The sequence below is a fragment of the Salvelinus namaycush genome, chromosome 20, assembly GCF_016432855.1.
Source record: "Salvelinus namaycush isolate Seneca chromosome 20, SaNama_1.0, whole genome shotgun sequence".
NCBI lineage: Eukaryota > Metazoa > Chordata > Actinopteri > Salmoniformes > Salmonidae > Salvelinus > Salvelinus namaycush.
This window is the reverse complement of record NC_052326.1, coordinates 54,671,296-54,693,120: the sequence shown is the minus strand read 5'-3', so window position 1 is coordinate 54,693,120 and position 21,825 is coordinate 54,671,296. Positions and strand designations below refer to the sequence as shown.

The 21,825-nt window shown below is 47.0% G+C and overlaps 1 protein-coding gene across 1 annotated transcript in view; it reads right to left on the bottom strand.

The window, feature by feature from the left end:
* The window catches only part of LOC120065512 (E3 ubiquitin-protein ligase RNF123), a 283,067-nt gene that overhangs the window by 51,534 nt on the left and 209,708 nt on the right, over window positions 1-21,825 (bottom strand). The window contains exon 35 of the mRNA XM_039016569.1: window positions 3,748-3,929. Coding sequence (XP_038872497.1) covers window positions 3,748-3,929 — 182 coding nt within the window. The remainder of the gene's footprint in view (window positions 1-3,747; window positions 3,930-21,825) is intronic.

Below are 21,825 nucleotides of genomic sequence, written 5' to 3'. Positions count from 1 at the left end.
CTGACGTGATTTTCCTGTCCGGTTTTGAGCCCCGCTCGGGTTCGTGCCGTGGGGGAGATCTTCGTGGGCTATACTCGGCCTTGTCTCAGGGAAGTAAGTTGGTGGTTGAATATATCCCTCTAGTGGTGTGGGGGCGGTGCTTTGGAAAAGTGGGTGGGGTTATATCCTGCCTGGTTGGCCTTGTCCAGGGGTTTCGTCGGATGGGGACACAGTGTCTCCTGACCCCTCCTGTCTCAGCCTCCAGTATTTATGCTGCAATAGTTTGTGTTGGGGGGGCTAGTGTCAGTCTGTTATATCTGGAGTATTTCTCCTGTCTTATCCGGTGTCCTGTGTGAATTTAAGTATGCTCGCTCTAATTCTCTCTCTCTCTTTTTTCTCGGAGGACCTGAGCCCTAGGACCATGCCTCAGGACTACCTCCCCTGATGACTCCTTGCTGTCCCCAGTCCACCTGGTTGTGCTGCTGCTCCAGTTTCAACTGTTCTGCCTGCGGCTATGGAACCCTGACCTGTTCACTGGACGTGCTACCTTTTCCCGGACCTGCTGTTTTCGACTTGTCCCTTGTTTTCGACTATTTAAAGCCAACTGACATTTACTCCTGAGGTGCTGACCTGTTGCACCCTCTACAACCACTGTGATTATTATTTGACCCTGCTGGTCATCTATGAACGTTTGAACATCTTGGCCATGTACTGTTATATTCTCCAGAAGAGAACTGAAGAGAGAAGAGAACTGGCCACCCCTCAGAGCCTGGTTCCTCTCCAGGTCTCTGCTTTTCTAGGGAGGTTTTCCAAGCCACCGTGCTTCTACATCTGCATTGCTTGCTGTTTGGGGTTTAAGGCTGGGTTTCTGTACAGCACTTTGTGACATCGGCTGATGTAAAAAGGGCTTTATAATAACATTTGATTGATTGATTGACTGACTGACCTTTAAGGTTGCGGAAAACCAGATTGCATACCACAGAGAATACTATAGACATCAAGAAAGCCAGTTAGTTGATTATTGACAAGTTTTTCCAACACTTTTGATAAACCTTGGCTGCCTTCCAAGCAATGGGAACCTCCCCAAAGAGGAGAGAAAGGTTAAAAAGGTCAGAGATAGGCTTGGCGATGATAGGGGCAGTAATCTTAAATAGGAAATGGTCTAAACCATCTATACCAGTTTCAGGAGCTCCTTTATCACCTCGGACTCAGTGACCGCCTGCAGGGAGAAACTTTGTAGTGGGGCAGTGGAAAAAGAGGGAGGAGCATCGGGGATAGGCACATTAGAAGGGGTGGGAGATGAGGAAATGTTGGACCCTTTCTTAATGGTCTATTAACTAAGGCAGGCCAAAACGCGATCGCACCAAAACAGTATTTTACACTAAAAATGTCATTATCATAATTTTTATAATAATTATTATAATAAATATAATTTCACAGTATTATTCCAACGACATAGTGTGGAAATATATATACAGTAAAACACAGCAAAATCGAGTTTTTGACTGCACTAGGCCTTTAATTGAATAGAAAATCCTCAGATTGGCAGGCATTGACTGGCAGCAAGCTAACATAGTGGCATGGGACATATACATCCTCCACACACTGTGTGTGCGTCCCAAATAGCACCCTAATGCCGATATAGTGCAGTACTTTTGACCAAAGCCTGAGATACTATATTTGGAATAGGGTGCCATTCGGTACTCACACACGGTCTGATTAATACAGCTAATGTAACACCTGCCCCATGGAGGTAGGATATAATGAAGATGGAATGGGGGAAGGGGGAGAGAGAGAGAGAGAATCACTACCTCATCACAGTACTGATGAGAGCCCTCTCCGTTACCCTTCAAAACACCGGAGCCCAAGCTGTTACCGCCGGGACCTCACAGAATTACAAGACACTTCTGTGAGCCACCTCATTTATCATGTTCTCTTCTCTGCTCTCTCTCTCCCCTCCGTCGCTCTTCTTCTCCCCCCTCTCACTCGGAACCTAGTACACAAATGAGCCATCCAATTACGTCAGATGGCTTTGCTAGCCTAGTGGAGCACACTTCCTCCCTCTAAAATTCGCTCGCTCTAATAAACTCTGAAAAGACCCTGAGGGGGTACTGGGTCCCTCTCATTTCACCTCTCTCTCTGAGTTTGAGAGGAGCTTATTTTCATAAGAGATGAATAGTCTACTGACTGAGGTGCACACTGTACTGCTCTCGGAGTTTAAATCATAAGACCAGGATGAGGAGAGTTTAAATTAGGTCCTGATTGACAGCAACTAGTCATTGGCTTGGTGATTAGTTTAGAAGTTTATTTTTTAAATTTCACCTTTATTTACCTAGAAAAGTCAGTTAAGAACTAATTCTTATTTACAATGACGGCCTACCCAAAGCCAAACCTGCACGACGCTGGGCCAATTGTACGCCGCCCTATCACGGCCGGATTTGATACAGCCTAGATTTGAACCAGGGTCTGTAGTGCTGAGATGCAGTGCCTTAGACCGCTGTGCTAATCGGGAGCCCCAATGTTCTAGTGTAGTAAGTAAACAACATGTGGATGCTGCTGAGGGGTTTAGGGGTTTATCTAGGGAGGCAGAGGGGCCTTTAAAGCCATTATCTAGGGAGGCAGAGGGGCCTTTAAAGCCATTATCTAGGGAGGGAGAGGGGCCTTTAAAGCCATTATCTAGGGAGGCAGAGGGGCCTTTAAAGCCATTATCTAGGGAGGCAGAGGGGCCTTTAAAGCCATTATCTAGGGAGGCAGAGGGGCCTTTAAAGCCATTATCTAGGGAGGGAGAGGGGCCTCCTCTCCTGCATTGTCTTGGATGTGTGATTAGGGTCGTTGTCCTGTTGGAAGGTGAACCTTCGCCCCAGTCTGAGGTTCTGACCACTCTGGAGCAGGTTTTCATCAAGAATCTCTCTGTACTTTGCTCCGTTCATCTTTCCCTCGATCCTGACTAGTCTCCCTGTCCCTGCCACTGAAAAACATCCCTACAACATGATGCTGCCACCACCATGCTTCACAGTAGGGATGGTGCCTGGTTTCCTCCTGAGGTGACACTTTGCATTCAGGCCAAAGAGTAGAATCCTGGTTTCATCAGACCAGAGAATCTTGCTTCTCATGGGAGACAGGATCGAGGCAAAGATGAAAGGAGGAAAGTACAGTGAGATCCTTGATGAAAACCTGCTCCAGAGCGCTCAGACTGGGGCGAAGATTCACCTTCCAACAGGACAGCGACCCTAAGCACACAGCCAAGACAGGAGTGGCTTCAGAAAAAGTCTCTGAATGTCCTTGAAGTGGCACAGCCAGAGCTTGGACTTGAACCAAAACATCAAAACCAAACCAAAACATCTCTAGAGAGTCCTGAAAATAGTTGTGCAGCAACGCTCCCCATCCAACCTGACAAAGAATGGGAGAAACTCCCCAAATACAGATGTGCCGAGCTTGTAGCATCATACCCAAGAAGACTTGAGGCTGTAATCGCTGCAAAAGGTGCTTCAACAAAGTATTGAGTAAAGGATTTGAATACTTGTGATATATTTCAGTTTTTGCTTTGTCATTATAGGGTATTGTGTGTAGATTGATGAGTGAAAAAAAGGCTGAAACGTAACAAAATGTGGAAAAAGTCAAAGGGGTCTGAATCCTTTCTGAAGACACTCTATACAACTTTACAGAGATCTCAAATAAAAATTCTGACAACCAGCTGACGGGCGGACGGATAAAAGTAACAGACAGACCAACGGACAAAAAGACAGCCAGCCAGAGAGATGTACTCACAGGCGTGCAGGGAGAAGTGTTTACGTTCTGCGGGGGCTGCAGCAGGGTCTCCTGGGTGTACTGTGGGGGTTTGGGGGAGCACTGCTGCAGCCGGAGAGGTCTCTCCTTCCCCCAGGAGGTGCTGGATGGAGTGCAGCTGAAAGCACGGATCAGACAACAGCACTGAAGCCGCACGCGACACCCTGAAGAGACACAGAGGACACGTTAAAACAAACTCTCACCAAAGCCAAAGAACTAGTGTACTGTCATTGGTCAGACTCCACAGTTTTCCGTTATGGAACGTTTCAACACCGAGAACATTCAAGGTGTTTTTGAACACCACTTCCTATCACACAGTGCATCAGAACTTGAAAGATGAATCTCAGCCAAGACAGGACACATCTTTCATATAACCCCAGTGTGACTTCTTGTTCCTGTGAAGACTTCCTGGAAAATAGTAACAACCACATGTCATGCTGGCTTTTTAATAAGTCCTGTCAGCCGACGTTGCACACTCTCAGAGCTCACCATCGCTGCTTCTCCTCCTCGGCTGGTCTATGCAGCGTTCAATCACTGGTCTCGACATTCACTCCCTGTTCTCGTTCCCTGCGGTGCTTCTCAGTACCAGACTATTTCTCTCTCACACACACACGTTTATTCCCAGAGGCGCTTCTCAATACTATACTACTTCACACATCTTTTATTATTTTATATGGACTTTTGACAAGACCAGACGCACACAGTCATACAGCTAGCTACTCACACAGCCGTACAGCTAGCTACTCACACAGCCGTACAGCTAGCTACTCACACAGCCGTACAGCTAGCTACACACAGTCGTACAGCTAGCTACTCACACAGCCGTACAGCTAGCTACTCACACAGCCGTACAGCTAGCTACTCACACAGCCGTACAGCTAGCTACACACAGCCATACAGCTAGCTACTCACAGCCATACAGCTAGCTACTCACAGCCATACAGCTAGCTACTCACACAGCCGTACAGCTAGCTACTCACACAGCCGTACAGCTAGCTACTCACACAGCCGTACAGCTAGCTACTCACACAGCCGTACAGCTAGCTACTCACACAGCCATACAGCTAGCTACTAACACAGTCATACAGCTAGCTACACACACAGTCATACAGCTAGCTACGCACACAGTCATACAGCTAGCTACGCACACAGCCATACAGCTAGCTACTCACACAGCCTTACAGCTAGCTACTCACACAGCCTTACAGCTAGCTACTCACACAGCCGTACAGCTAGCTACTCACACAGCCGTACAGCTAGCTACTCACACAGCCATACAGCTAGCTACTCACACAGTCATACAGCTAGCTACTCACACAGCCATACAGCTAGCTACTCACACAGTCATACAGCTAGCTACTCACACAGCCATACAGCTAGCTACTCACACAGTCATACAGCTAGCTACTCACACAGCCGTACAGCTAGCTACTCACACAGTCATACAGCTAGCTACTCACACAGCCATACAGCTAGCTACTCACACAGCCATACAGCTAGCTACACACAGTCATACAGCTAGCTACGCACACAGTCATACAGCTAGCTACACACACAGTCATACAGCTAGCTACACAGTCATACAGCTAGCTACTCACACAGTCATACAGCTAGCTACACAGTCATACAGCTAGCTACACACAGTCATATAGCCAGTACCCAGTACCGGCACTGTGTCCATGATGCAAGCACTGGAAATAGATGATGTAGACTAGACAACAGGATAGTTCAAAGCTTTTCTGTTTGTATAGTTCCCATGATAACTTCTAACTATTCCCCAAGAAAACACAGCATTAATATTCCACAGATGGGGAGGAAGCTGACAGAGAAGTAGAGGGAATATGACACGTGTCGTTTCCTCTGTGCAGGAATAAGGGAGTAGGAGTGAGGTGGAATACACACACAGTAACTGAATGCCTGGTAGCACGGCTGGAGGATGAGACTGAGGCAGGACCAGTCCTGTCAATGTGACTCAGAGACACACACACAGACAGGTCAGAGAGCGGGACATGATGTTGGGCTGGGCTGTATACAGTACTTTACTATATACCGGTATTGAAGCACGGACCAGTTTGTATTTTTACTTTACTTTCTATAACGATATTTCAATGTTTGACTAGTTAAATGTGATACGCAACTTCAGCATGTGTAATGTCATTTATTTTTTATATTTTTTTATAGTTTACTCGTTATCTACTTGAGTCGTCTTTCTCCCTTCTGCTGCGTACCGTTTCCCACACCAAGCCCCCGTCACCCGTCACTCAAGGAGAGAGCATTTTGCTCGACCACGGAGTCACAAGCACTTGACTTGCCGTTCACTCTGCAGTCTACACGGTCAAAAAGATGCAATGAGATGTTGGTGAGAAAAAAAAACAATGCTGTTTTCCACAAGCCTTCTATAATTACACTTCTAGTTTGTGTATCTTACTGTCCCGCTAGTTTGTATTTTCTGAACAAGTTGTGGTTCCTTACCCTGGTCAATAATTCCTCCCTGGCTTATTCATTCATTGTCACGTCAAACAACAATGTATTCAAGGTGCTGCCCACTATATTCCAACTATAGAATTAGGGTGAATCAGTCTATTTCCATAATTCCACAACATTTCACCAATTAACTAAGACGATACTTTTTGCCCATATCATGCAGCCCTGCGAGGCACAGTGTGGAAATGATACCAAAAGTGTGGTAAATGTAGACATTTTAGAAAATGGACCGTATAAAACAATCAGAATGAAGAAAGGCCTATTGAAATGACTTATAACTACTCATTAAGCATATTTAGAACTTTCATTATTGAAAAACAGAAAATATTATATAAAAAAAAAAAGTGAAAAATATCATATGATATGTGGGCCATATCGCCCAGCCCTAACACGATGGGTAAAAACAGTCAGATATCATTAGCCAAATGCACCACACCTGGGTGTTTGTGCCTCGGTTAACAGATGGCAGAGGGATATAAGGAGCAAGGGAGACAGACCAGTGAAACACAAACATTGTAAATACCACCAATATTGATCTTTCCCTACTATTTACACCACAACTATTTGCACATTGCTAAAACACAGTATGTAGCTGATAATATAACACTTAAAATGTCTAATCTTTTTTTTATTTTTTTTATTTTTATTTTTTATAAACCTTTGTGAGTGAAACGTTTTCTGTTAATTTCTAAGTTTTTGTTTCTTCTGACTTTTGTTGGTTTATTTCACTTACTTTGGCAATTTGCTAATAAAGCCCCTTTGAATTGAATTGAGAGACAGTGGGGAGGGGAAGAGGAGAGAGGAGAGAGAGGAATGGAGATCGAGAGAGGGAGAGGAGAGAGGAAAGAGAGAGGAGAGGAGAGAGAGGAGAGAGAGGAATGGAGATCGAGAGAGGGAGAGGAGAGAGGAAAGAGAGAGGAGAGGAGAGAGAGGAGAGAGAGGAATGGAGAGAGGGAGAGAGGAGAGGAGAGAGGAGAGAGAGAGAGGAGAGGAGAGAGGAGAGAGAGAGAGAGGAGAGAGAGGAATGGAGATTGAGAGAGGAGAGAGGAAAGAGAGAGGAGAGAGAGAGGAGAGAGAGGAATGGAGATCGAGAGAGGGAGAGGAGAGAGGAAAGAGAGAGGAGAGAGAGGAGAGGAGAGAGGAAAGAGAGAGGAGAGAGAGAGAGAGGAGAGAGAGGAATGGAGATTGAGAGAGGAAAGCGAGAGGAGAGAGAGAGAGGAGAGAGAGGAATGGAGATTGAGAGAGGGGAGAGGAGAGAGAGAGAAAGCGGATAGGGGAGAGCGAGAAGAGAAGGGAAGATGGAAAGAGAGAAAGGAAAAGAGAGCGAGAGGTATGGATGGGGAGGTGGTGGTATATGTGAGTGGGTGATTTCCAAAAGGCACACACACATCCCGGCCTGCTGAGCAGAAAGGCCCACACCAGAGCACCACATGTGCCTCACAGGCTCAAAACAACCTCAACAACACTACTTCTAAGCAAAGACATCTTACACACACACACACACACACACACACACACACACACACACACACACACACACACACACACACACACACACACACACACACACACACACACACACACACACACACACACACACACACACACACACAGGGAGTTAGAGTAGCTCTATAAACACATTTCATCAAACCCCCAAAAACAACTAAATGAGAGGAGCTCTAAACAGCAGTCAGGGCAGCTAACAACTCAACCCTCCCAAACACTACACCTTCTACACCCATCAACCCTCCTCAACCCCTCCCAAACACTACACCTTCTACACCCATCAACCCTCCTCAACCCCTCCCAAACACTACACCTTCTACACCCATCAACCCTCCTCAACCCCTCCCAAACACTACACCTTCTACACCCATCAACCCCTCCCAAACACTACACCTTCTACACCCATCAACCCTCCTCAACCCCTCCCAAACACTACACCTTCTACACCCATCAACCCTCCTCAACCCCTCCCAAACACTACACCTTCTACACCCATCAACCCTCCTCAACCCCTCCCAAACACTACACCTTCTACAACCATCAACCCTCCTCAGACTAGCCTACACACTACACCTTCTACACCCATCAACCCTCCTCAGACTAGCCTACACACTACACCTTCTACACCCATCAACCCTCCTCAGACCAGCCTACACACTACACCTTCTACAGCCATCAACCCTCCTCAGACCAGCCTTCACACTACACCTTCTACAGCCATCAACCCTCAGACTAGCCTACACACACCACACCTACAACCATCAACCCTCCTCAGACCAGCCTACACACTACACCTTCTACAGCCATCAACCCTCCTCAGACTAGCCTACACAGACCACACCTACAACCATCAACCCTCCTCAGACCAGCCTACACACACACCACACCTACAACCATCAACCCTCCTCAGACCAGCCTTCACACTACACCTTCTACAACCAACAACCCTCCTCAGACTAGCCTACACACACACCACACCTACAACCATCAACCCTCCTCAGACCAGCCTACACACACACCACACCTACAACCATCAACCCTCCTCAGACCAGCCTTCACACTACACCTTCTACAACCAACAACCCGCTTATCCTCAGTAGACTAGCCCAGGGATTTTCAAACCTCTCCCTGTGACCCCCCAGATGTTTCACAATTGTGTCGTAGCCCTGAACTCTCTCACCTGATTCATCTAGTCAAGGGCTTGATGATTTTGTTGACCAGTTGAATCAGGTGTGCGCTAGCTGTGAAATAATTCACACACAGCAGGTGTTTGAGCCATGGTGTCAGTTCTCTATGGATACATCACAGAGACATCATGTCTATTTGTAGCGTCGAGACCCCAACAACCCCCTGTAGCTACAGGGTGACTCACACACACACACACCTCTGACTCCTCCTTCTAGCAAGGCCACTTCAGAGTGGACCCTCAAGGCTGTCTGTCTGGCTTGGCACTTTGAGAAGGGAAATCGATTTCTCCTTTCATTCCAAATTAGGTGATGGTGATGTCTGCGATAGGTATCAGATTAAAAAAAGGCATATTCAGTGACGCAATATCTCAGTATAACTAAACCTGAGTCATTGATTAGTCAAAGATCTCAGTATAACTGAACCCGAGTCGTTGATTAGTCAAAGATCTCAGTAGAACTGAACCTGAGTCGTTGATTAGTCAAAGATCTCATTATAACTGAACCTGAGTCGTTGATTAGTCAAAGATCTCATCATAACTGAACCTGAGTCGTTGATTAGTCAAAGATCTCATTATAACTAAACCGAGTCGTTGATTAGTCAAAGATCTCAGTATAACTGAACCTGAGTCGTTGATTAGTCAAAGATCTCAGTATAACTGAACCAGAGTTGTTGATTAGTCAAAGTCAAGAGGGAGGATAGTGGAGGGGATTCAAATAGATTCCTTCCCTCCCTCCGTCTCTCATCTCGTTCTCCCCCATCACTCCTCCCCTTGTGCTTCCTTTTAGTAGCAGCTTCATGTTATGGGTATGCTTGTCACCAGCAGGGAATGGGGAGTTTGTCAGGATCGAAAGGAGCAAAGCCCATGTAAAAAGGTAGAGCCTAACCTGCCTCCGTCTTCTGAAAAACGAACCCGGGGACAGAGTTTTGTTACGCACATTTGAATGCCAAAGACACACCAGAGTGGCTTTCCAAGACGTGTTGAGTGTTCCTGAGTGGTACATTCTCAGTCCTGACTTTAATTTGCTTGAAAATCAGACAAGGTTTGAATACTGCTTCTCATTCATTATTTAGAGCCAGCACACAAACACAATGTTTCGTTCTGGGTTGATGGTGCCGGAGGGAATGGCGTCCGTTTTCTCTCTCGTCATCCCCCTCCATCTCTCCTCCCCCAACTCCATCTCTCCTCCTCCCCCTCCATCTCTCCTCCCCCAACTCCATCTCCATCTCCTCCCCCATCTCCATCTCTCCTCCCCCAACTCCATCTCTCCTCCCCCAACTCCATCTCCATCTCTCCTCCTCCATCTCCATCGCTCCTCCTCCAACTCCATCTCTCCTCTCCCATCTCTCCTCCCCCAACTCCATCTCTCCTCCCCCAACTCCATCTCTCCTCCCCCAACTCCATCTCTCCTCCCCCATCTCCATCTCTCCTCCCCCATCTCCATCTCTCTTCCCCCATCTCCATCTCTCCTCCTCCAACTCCATCTCTCCTCCTCCAACTCCATCTCTCCTCCTCCAACTCCATCTCTCCATCTCTTCTCCTCCATCTCTTCTCCTCCAACTCCATCTCTCCTCCTCCATCTCCATCTCTCCTCCTCCATCTCCATCTCTCCTCCTCCATCTCCATCTCTCCTCCCCCAACTTAATCTCTCCTCCCCCAACGCCATCTCTCCTCCCCCAACGCCATCTCTCCTCCCCCAACGCCATCTCTCCTCCCCCAACGCCATCTCTCCTCCCCCAACGCCATCTCTCCTCCCCCAACGCCATCTCTCCTCCCCCAACGCCATCTCTCCTCCCCCAACTCCATCTCTCCTCCCCCAACTCCATCTCTCCTCCCCCAACTCCATCTCTCCTCCCCCAACTCCATCTCTCCTCCCCCAACTCCATCTCTCCTCCCCCAACTCCATCTCTCCTCCTCCAACTCCATCTCTCCAACTCCATCTCTGCATGTTGGTCATTCCTTCCATCTGGTGATTAACATGTCTTCTCAGAGAGAGAGAGAGATGCTAGAGTGCAGCCTACAGTAGATCAATGGGCCAAAAAAAATAGATAATTGTTGGTAGGATAAAAACATTGATAATTGTTGGTAGAATAGTAACACACAGGGAGGTCATGTGTCAGCCATGTCACGCCCGCATCTCACACCTCACAGACGTTAACAGACCTTTATGAAAGAGGGAAGATAAATCCCCTTCAGTGTCTGTACTACAGTCTGTTCAAATCAAAGTTTATTGGTCACGTGCAAACGGTACAGTGAAACGATGCAGTACAACATCAATCAAGAATCAAATGGCAAATATAAAAGTCAAAACAGAACAAGTAGTAATAAAACTAGTATGGGAAGTATATATATATATATATCATACTGTATATTCTATGTCAAATTATGAAGACAGCCATGGTATATCAGACCGTATACCATGGGCATGACAAAACATTTATTTTTACTGCTCTAATAACATCGGTAACCAGTTTATAATAGCAGTAAGGCACCTCTGGGGTTTGTGATATATGGCCGATATACCACGGCTAAGGGCTGTGTCCAGGAACTCTGTGTTGTGCGTAAGAACAGGCCTTAGCTGTGGTATATTGGCCATATACCAAACCCCAGAGGCTCCTTATTGGTTAAGTAGCCAAAAGTGAGTAACGTAAAATGACTTGTGCCTGTACTGCTGTCTGTATTGTCTGTCTGTACTGCAGTATATTGGCAGTGAAGCTGGAGGTGACAGCTCAGACTGGCTGTACTCCAGTATATTGGCAGTGAAGCTGGAGATGACAGCTCAGACTGGCTGTACTCCAGTATATTGGCAGTGAAGCTGGAGGTGACAGCTCAGACTGTCTGTACTCCAGTATATTGGCAGTGAAGCTTTGTGGTGACAGCTCAGACTGTCTGTACTCCTGTATATTGGCAGTGAAGCTGGAGGTGACAGCTCAGACTCTCTGTACTGCAGTATATTGGCAGTGAAGCTTTGTGGTGACAGCTCAGACTGTCTGTACTCCTGTATATTGGCAGTGAAGCTGGAGGTGACAGCTCAGACTCTCTGTACTCCAGTATATTGGCAGTGAAGCTGGAGGTGACAGCCCAGACTGGCTGTACTCCAGTATATTGGCAGTGAAGCTTTGTGGTGACAGCTCAGACTGTCTATTTTCTCTCTATAGCTTTTCTTCTATTGTCACAGAAGCTTCATGTTCTTTTTCAGACAAGATGGTCTACTTTTAACTCACCTAGTTTGGTCGTTTCTGCCCTTCTGTAAGCATAGAGTTTGGTCTTGAAACAAAATTGGAACCATTTTTCAAACGCCTTTGAGGCGGGGATTATAGGGCATGTTATTCCAGATTATCAAAGGAGTCGAACGATGAGAACAATACGGTGGCTACCATCCGCGCACACACACACACACACACGTCATATTGTTCTCATCATTGGACTCCTTTGATACACAAATACACACCAATATGACATCACATCAGCACATTTGACACACACACAAACAATGACACATCACATCAGCACATTTGACACACACACACACACACAATATGACACATCACATCAGCACATTTGACACACACACACACACACACACACACACACACACACACACACACACACACACACACACACACACACACACACATATCCCATCAGCACATTTGACACACACACACACACACCAATATGCCACGTCCCATCAGCACGACTAGACCGTAACCTTCTCTGTTGTCAGATTGTAGCAGACCAGCAGACAAAAGACACGGTTTCTCAGTCTCAGAATAACAACAAAAGAAGATTGATTTATGAGAATAAAATGTTCAGAATAATTACCACAGTGAATCGATGTAACAAAAGAGTTTAGAAAACTGTCCATTGTGTACTATGTACTGTCTGTGTGTGTGTGTGTGTCTGTGTGTGTGTGTGTGTGTGTGTGTGTATGGCTTGGAGTCATAAATGTCAAGAAATGCAGTCCTTTGTCAAAGTTGTGTTCTATCAAGACAGGGGCATTGTACTGTATCTCCTTTTAAACTACACAATATACAGCCATTTTAATGAATAAATACCGCAAGCACACACAAGCGGATTCTTCATCTACCACCTCTCTGTCTTCTACCTCTTCAGCACTTTCAGACAATAACGATTCAACCACTAGGTACACAAACCAGCATTTCATCCAGTATCTCTGCATTTCAAGATGTTTCCACCAATGTGTCTCAGCCAGAAAGAGCCCTCAGGGCCTCAGAGGTTAGCTGTAGTAATGAGCACCTTGGAGTCTTCAGAGCTTCCCTAGCCCGGTCTCTGACCCCTCACAGTGTCATCACAAGGAGCAGGCAGAGCCAATACAGCACCACGTTGATATTTGTTTGCAGGCAAACAGAAAACGGTATTATTAGCCCTAGGGGTTCCTCTCTCCGTCTGCTTCCTCTTCTCTGTCTCCATGTCTCCATCTCTCGCGCTCTGTCTCCATCGATCATATCTCTCTCTCGGCTTCATTCCTTCTACTCATTGTATTGTTTTTGTACGATGGGGAATTGGAAGGCCGAGGGACCAGGTTTCTACAACAATGACCTTTAGGACGGATGACAAAATGCATGGAGATCTTCTGTGACATTTCATTGGTAGGAAGCTTAGTGCGGCTATTGAACCAGAGAGGAAGGCTGGCAAGGAACAAATCATACAAAATAGTCCTACAAGCATTATTTATCAACAGCCAGAGAATATGTGACAGAATACAAATACCAGTACTGTGTTGTTGCCATCCTTCAAACAGTGTCTTTTCATTTCTGTCCAGGTGCCTGAGCTAAAAGGAGCGATTACATTTGCCTGATGTTCTGGAACTACTGTATGTATACACTGTATGTATACACTGTAGGTAAACACTGTAGGTAAACACTGTAGGTAAACACTATGCACTACAGTGCATTCGGAAAGTATTCAGACCCCTTGAACTTTTCCACATATTACGTTACAGCCTTATTCTAAAATAGATTTTTTTCTGCTCATCAGTCTACAAATAATAGCCCATAATGACATCACAATACCCCATAATGACATCACAGATTAGAGGTCGACCGATTAATCGGAATGGCCGATTAATTAGAGCCGATTTCAAGTTTTCATAACAATCGGAAATCGGTAATTTTGGTGGGTTAACTGCCTTGTTCAGGGGCAGAACGACAGATTTTTACCTTGTCAGCTCAGGGACTCGATCTTGCAACCTTACGGTTAACTAGTCCAACGCTCTAACCACCTACCTCACGAGGAGCCTGCCTGTTACGCGAATGCAGTAAGAAGCCAAGGTAAGTTGCTAGCTAGCTAGCACTAAACTTATCTTATAAAAAACAATCAATCAATCATAATCAATAGTTAACTACACATGGTTGATGATATTACTAGTTTATCTAGCGTGTCCTGTGTTGCATATAATCGATGCAGTGCGCATTGTGGTGGAAAATCGTCTCAGATATATAACACTCTTACAAGAACTTGTGAATTCAATATAGACTTTAATACAAAGTAGCAAAAATGAGCCCTTCCATGGAAGGACCCTATCACAAACGTAACAGAGCCGAGCCCCTCCATGGAAAGAGACTAAATTCTCATATTACAGAGTCCTGCCTTTATAGGACTCTGTCTTTGCATAACGTATAGAGTCCCCTCCCTCTATATGAAAATAGCTTCCCTTGACCTTTCTCCATTATTTTCTTTTCATCTCAGAGCTTGCTTGTTAACGCCCACATCTGCTTTCGGTTAGGTTATAATGGTGGCGGGACCAATTCATCTCCTAAAATAATATATTTATTATGCCTATACTCCATCTGTTGGTCAGTTGGCTGGCACCCTCCTTTGTGTGTCCCTCTGACTTTGGTATGTCCAGCTGTCCTATGGGCCTACGTCTTTGGCCTTGGTACTTCACTCATCAGAGCTAGCAGATGCACCAAGTGTCATCTTCTCCTCCTGTGGTCTGATGTACACATGTCCTTGCTCTATAGTATTACATCTGTCCCTATATGTAACATTAACTCCCAGAGCATTCACGAAAAAGGACTGTCGTTGCTCCAACGTGTACCTAACCATAAACATCAATGCTTTTATTAAAATCAATACACATTATTATATATTTTTAAACCTGCATATTTAGCTAAAATAAATCAGGGTTAGCAGGCAATATTAGCCAGGTGAAATTGTGTCACTTCTCTTGCGTTCATTGCACGTAGAGTCAGGGTATATGCAACAGTTTGGGCCGCCTGGCTCATTGCGAACTAATTTGCCAGAATATTACGTAATTATGACATAACATTGAAGGTTGTGCAATGCAACAGGAATATTTAGACTTATGGATGCCACCCGTTAGATAAAATACGTAACGGTTCCGTATTTCACTGACAGAATAAACGTTTTGTTTTCGAGATGATAGTTTCTGGATCCGACCATATTAATGACCAAAGGCTCGTATTTCTGTGTGTTATTATGTTATAATTAAGTCTATGATTTGATAGAGCAATGGTAATGCGTTTTGAAAGGAGCTCTTCGCTGTGCTTCAAGCATTGCGCTGTTTATGACTTCAAGCCTATCAACTCCTGAGATTAGGCTGGTGTAACCGATGTGAAATGGCTAGCTGGTTAGCGGGGTGCGCGCTAATAGCGTTTCAAACATCACTCGCTCTGAGACTTGGAGTAGTTGTTCCCCTTGCTCTGCATGGGTAACGCTGCTTCGAGGGTGGTTGTTGTCGATGTGTTCCTGGTTCGAGCCCAGGTAGCGGCGAGGAGAGGGATGGAAGCTATACTGTTACACTTGCAATACTAAAGTGCCTATAAGAACATACAATAGTCAAAGGTAAATGAAATACAAATCGTATAGAGAAATAGTCCTATAGTTTCTATAATAACTACAACCTAAAACTTCTTACCTGGGAATATTGAAGACTCATGTTAAAAGGAAGCACCAGCTTTCATATGTTCTCATGTTCTGAGCAAGGAACTTAAACGTTAGCTTTCTTACATGGCACATATTGCACTTTTACTTTCTTCTCCAACACTTTGTTTTTGCATTATTTAAACCAAATTGAACATGTTTCATTATTTATTTGAGGCTAAATTGATTTTATTGATGTATTATATTAAGTTAAAATAAGTGTTCATTCAGTATTGTTGTAATTGTCATTATTACAAATACATTTTTTTTAAATCGTCCGATTAATCGGTATCGGCTTTTTTGGTCCTCCAATAATCGGTATCGGTGTTGAAAAATCATAATTGGTCGACCTTAAATCACAATACCCCAGAATGACATCACAATACCCCAGAATGACATCACAATACCCCATAATGAAATAGTGAACGTTTTTTTTTTAGAAACTTCTGCACATTTATTACAAATAAAAACAGTAATACCTTATTTACATAAGTATTCAGACCCTTTGCTATGAGACTCGAAATTGAGCTCAGGTGCATCCTGTTTCCATTGATCATCCTTGAGATGTTTCTACAACTTGATTGGAGTCCACCTGTGGTAAATTCAATTGATTCAACATGATTTGAAAAGGCACACACCTGTCTATATAAGGTCCCACAGTTGACAGTGTATGTCAGAGCAAAAACCAAGACATGAGGTTGAAGGAATTGTCCATAGAGCTGCGAGACAGGATTGTGTCGATGCACAGATCTGGGGAAGGGTACCAAAACATTTCTGCAGCATAGAAGGTCCCCAAGAACATGGGAAAAAATAGAAAAAGTTTTAATGGAAGAAGTGAGTGATGACCATGAAAAACACCAGACTGATGGCTATAACTGAGCTCAGCAAGTATATTATTCTTCTGCTTTTATCTAGCTCTATTTGGGACATTTTATCTTGCCTCGCTAAACTTGCTAGCTTGGTTGGTAATCAATCTTTCCGACGACATCTGCGATGTTGTAAACGATAAACATCTGATTACGTGTTTGTTAACTTCCACAAGCTGCTTGTGAAGTTACCATGTGATCGTATCCACTACAAGGTTAAACAAGGATTCTGCACTTCGCAGATGGGAAAAAAAACGCCTATAGTTCCTCTTCCTTTCTGTCTTCCTCTAATCTGTCTATTCCTATTCTCACAAGGTCCCTAAGAAGAACCAGTCCAGGACGATTCGTCTGTAATATCGTCTCTCTCCCCCCAGCCCTTTAGCCTGTAAACCAGGGGTGTCAAACTCATTTCACGGAGGGTCGAGTGTCAATGGGTTTTCGGTTTTTCTTTTCTAGTGACTTTAATTAAGTATAAGGGTGGAGAGAAAACCCACAGACACTCGGTCCTCCGTGGAATTATTTTGATATGTGTATTAAAGGGATACTTTGGGATTTTGGCAATGAAGCCCTTCTTCTACTTTCCCCAGAGTCAGACCCTTCATTTACTGTCTACAACATGTCAGGATCCGGAGGTATCCCTCTGATGATAACGTACAAGCCTCACAGCATGCTTGCATCTGTTCACGTTTGTGTGTGTGTGTGTGTGTGTAGGTGTAGGTGTGTGTGTGTGTGTGTAGGTGTGTGTTGGTGTCTCAGACCCATGGGGGAGGCTGTAGCTACATAGCTAAGTGCTGTGTGACAGACAGCACTCACACAAGACATTAGACTTTATTTTCCTGAGAGAAACCAACGCACTGAGGATGATAATGAAGGTTCACCTCCCTCACAGCAGCACTCAGAGATACACACACACACACACACACACACTTTTAAAGAGCAAACAAGTTCTTCGGCATACGCAAACAGACGGGCAAATTCATATGTAAATGCTATGATGATAATTTATATTACTGGGGAGAGACACACAGTCGGAGGGGGGGGGGGGGGGGCACAGGTAGAGGGGGGGGCACACACAGGTGGGGGGAGAGAGGTGGAGGGGGAGACACAGGTGGATGGGGGGACAGGGGGGAGACAAGGGGGGAGACACAGGTGGAGGGAGGGAGACACAGTTGGAGGGGGGAGAGACAGTTGGAAGGGGGAGAGACAGGCGGAGAGACAGGCGGGCGGAGGAGGGGGAGACAGACGGGCGGAGGAGGGGGGTGACAGACGGGCGGAGGGGGGTGACAGACAGGCGGAGGGGGGGGGTGAGACAGGCGGAGGGGGGGGTGAGACAGGCGGAGGGGGGGGTGAGACAGGCGGAGGGGGGTGAGACAGGCGGAGGGGGGGAGAGACAGGCGGAGGGGGGGGGGGGGGGACAGACAGGCGGGGGGGGGGGGGGGGGGGGGGGGGGAGACAGACAGGCGGGGGGGGGGGGGGGGGGAGACAGACAGGTGGAGGGGGGACACACACACAACTCAACCAAAAGAAGCCTCCTATATTTGTACTATAAATCCAGAGGGAGAGAGAGAGCAGGCGTAGCACAGAGGGAGAGAGAGCAGTCAAACTGCATGGTGAATGGGCAAGGAAAGAGAGAGGGAGGGACTGAAGCGCTTATCAAAAGGCAGGGAGGATTAAATGAGAGAGAGAGAGAGAGAGAGAGAGCGAGCGAGAGAGAGAGAGAGCTGCATTGTGTGGAGCCTTGGGAAACGACCAGAAGCTCCTATAGTCCCTCCGCTCAACACAGAGCAGCCACACAGAGACAGAGTCACAACCCTCCCTCACACTTCTCTCTCTGGATACCATAGGAACCTGTCCTATAGCTGATTTTCCACTGGATACTACAGCCAACCGGAGCAGAGGAAAATACTGGATACTACAGCCAACCGGAGCAGAGGAAAATACAGGATACTAGTTAAGAACTTTCTTCCTTTGATTTGGAATCCGGTGTGTTACATGAAGCCCTGATGATGAACTTGATTATAAATGAAGTGCATGGCATCGCAGTCACCGACTACACAGCTTTTCTTTTCTGAAACCCCCGTGTGTGTGTGTGATCAGAGAAGACGACGTGAAGGAGAAAGATTCTTGAGGTTTTGGTCGGAGGTTGCAGAAGTACGCGTCTTCTTTTGTATACAATACTGAGCTCCTGGGGAGTGCACTCATCATCCGCCAGTTGAAGGGAGAGAGGAGATTGTATCGACCGCGAGAGAGAGAGAGACAAGAGAGAGACAAGAGAGAGAGACAAGAGAGAGGCAAGAGAGAGAGAGAGAGAGAGAGAGAGAGAGAGAGAGAGAGAGAGAGAGAGAGAGAGAGAGAGAGAGAGAGAGACAGAGACAGAGACAGAGAGAGAGAGAACTGGCTGTATGATTGCGTTAATAAGCGAGCTAGACAGAATGTTGACTTATTTCAAACCCCTCCCTTGCTCACTCGCTGCTCGCACTGTCTGTCGCAGACAGCTCGTTTAGTGACCTGTAACTCTTCTGACTGGATAAAAGGACATTTTTAGATTACAACAGTGAGAAAAAGGTGGTCGGGTCCGTGACAAGAGGCAGTGGGACGACGGATTCCCCACACAACAGGGTTTTGTTTTTCTGGGTAGGCTAAGATTAACAGTATCGGACAATTGGTGATTCTTTAAAGCACCTCCTTTAGCCCACAAGGACCGGAGACAGCAAGAGAAAAGTACAACAGTCCATCTCCGTGGACAGTAGGCATAACAAACGGACAATAAAGCATTCTTGTTCTAAACGTTGTTTGCTGTTCTTCAGGACATTACGGAGAGAAAAGCTTCCAACAGGAGTCTAGCAGCTTCTCCACGTGTTATTAAACCTCCGGACCAGCGCCCAGTTTTAAATGGGCTATTCTGATGAGTCCTGCCACAGCAACAGTTCCTGTACTAACCGATGTAATAAGACATTTTAAATGGACTTTCAGGAGGTGAGGAACGTAAACATAATCCACGTTCAGCTATCACTGAGCTGTGATGCAGAAGTAAAGCACATCCCAGAGTGAAATAATGATGTGCTTTTTCTTTTTGTCAGGGATCCTTGTATTCCCTTCATCTCTCAGTCACGTGAAATGAACTTTTGTTGGGTTTCCCAAACTCAACCTGGTCAGGGACAGAGACTTTTACAGCTATTGAACTAGTTAAACTGCCTTCCATTTGCTAATTCGTTTCTCCTCTCGTCTTTTCTACTGCCCTGCAGTGGAGGGGCAGGCCGCTATGGCAGCTTTCACTCTCTCTGCTGCTACGTTACAGCTGTAGCTTGTATATTCCCCCAAAACCGCCACCACTCCAAGATCCTGTTGAGACAGACAGTACACCAACTCCCAACTCCGCTCCTGTTGAGAGACAGAGAGGGCGACAAAGAGAGACTGCGCACCTACCAAACCCGTATTGAGGAAGAGAGACTGTGGACCAACCAAAACAGAGAGACTGTGCACAAACCAGGAGCCCCACGGACGGACACAAAAACTCCTGGTGTCACTTTGGCCACTCTCTCGTCCCCCTGTAGTGTCCCGTCAGCACAATGCTCAGGTCTCAGGCTGTAACTGCCCCTCTGGTGCGGAACTCTCTCCTCCTAGTGCTCCTGCTGCAGCAAGCCGGGGTCAGGGCTGAGACAGGGGTCGCGACTGAGGCCGGGGTGGGGGCTAGTGAGTCTGGGGTCGGGGCCAGTATATGTCCCAAGGGCTGCCTGTGTTGCTCCGACATCCTCAGCTGTGCCGACAACGGTCTGAAGGCACTGCCCTCCGAGCTGCCCGCGTACACCACAACCCTGGACCTCAATCACAACCGCCTGAAGGAGCTGAAGAAGGGAAGCTTTGCCGCGCTGCCCCGTCTGGAGTCTCTTCGCCTGGCTCATAACTGCCTGAAATTCCTTGAGCCCGGAACCTTCTGGAACAGCAGTGCGCTACGACAACTGGACCTGTCGTCCAATCAGCTGGAAAAGGTAGAGGCGCACTACTTCCTGGAGCTGACAGGATTGGAGGAGCTGCTGCTCTTCAACAACCGCATCGTCCGCGTGGAGAGCAAGGCCCTGGCGGCGCTCGGCAACCTACGCAAGGTCTACATCAGCCACAACCGCCTCACGGACTTCCCCTTCTCCATCCAGGAGGACAGCCACCCCTTCCTGGTCACCATGGACCTGTCCTCCAACAGCATGTCCAAACTCCCCCTGGTGGACATCGAGACCCTGCCGGCGGCCTTGCAGAGCGGACTCTTCCTCCACAACAACACCCTGATCTGCGAGTGCGAAATGTACAACATGTTCCGGCGCTGGGAGCAGAAGGGGTTCCCCTCGGTCAGTGACTTCCGTGAGGAGCACACCTGCCTGGTGTATGGGGAACACAAGGCCTCCGTTAAGTTTTTCCACCACAGACGCTTCTTTGAAGTGAACTTGAAGTGTAGTACGGCAGTGGCTGGAGCTCTATGGGAGCCTGAGGGAAGCCTGCTGGTGTACGAAGGAGCCGCCGTGGTTCTGGACTGTCACACCATGCTCAAAGGACAGCACCTAACCTACTTGTGGGTTTCACCTCACCATGGGGCAGGGGCCCCGCCCGAGAACAACGGCACTCTCCGCATGCACGCCAACGGCAGTCTGGAGATTGTGTCGGCGCAGGTCGAGGACTCCGGCGTGTACTGGTGCAAGGTTTTCGACGGGACTAAGAGGAACGAGTCATGGGAGGTGAACGTGACGGTGTTGATGCGACACGATGAAACCGAGCCCTTCAACACGGGGTTTACGACCCTCATAGGGTGTGTGACGACCCTCGTTCTGGTCCTCATGTACCTTTACCTGACCCCCTGCCACTGCTGTTGCCACAAGCAGCCCCCTCTGCCGGGTACCCCCAGCCCGGCCAATGACCAGTACAGTGCCCAGTCCTCGATCCTGACCCCCCCCCCGCCCGCCACCACAGAGGGACCAGGCCGCAAGGTCAGCAACAACAAGCATGTGGTGTTTCTGGAGCCCATCAAAGAAGTGCAGAACGGCCGGCTAAAGGCGGCTACAGGTGCGCTGTCCCCAGTCTCGGTGTCAGGCCACTCCATCACCTCAGTCTTCTCAGACTCAC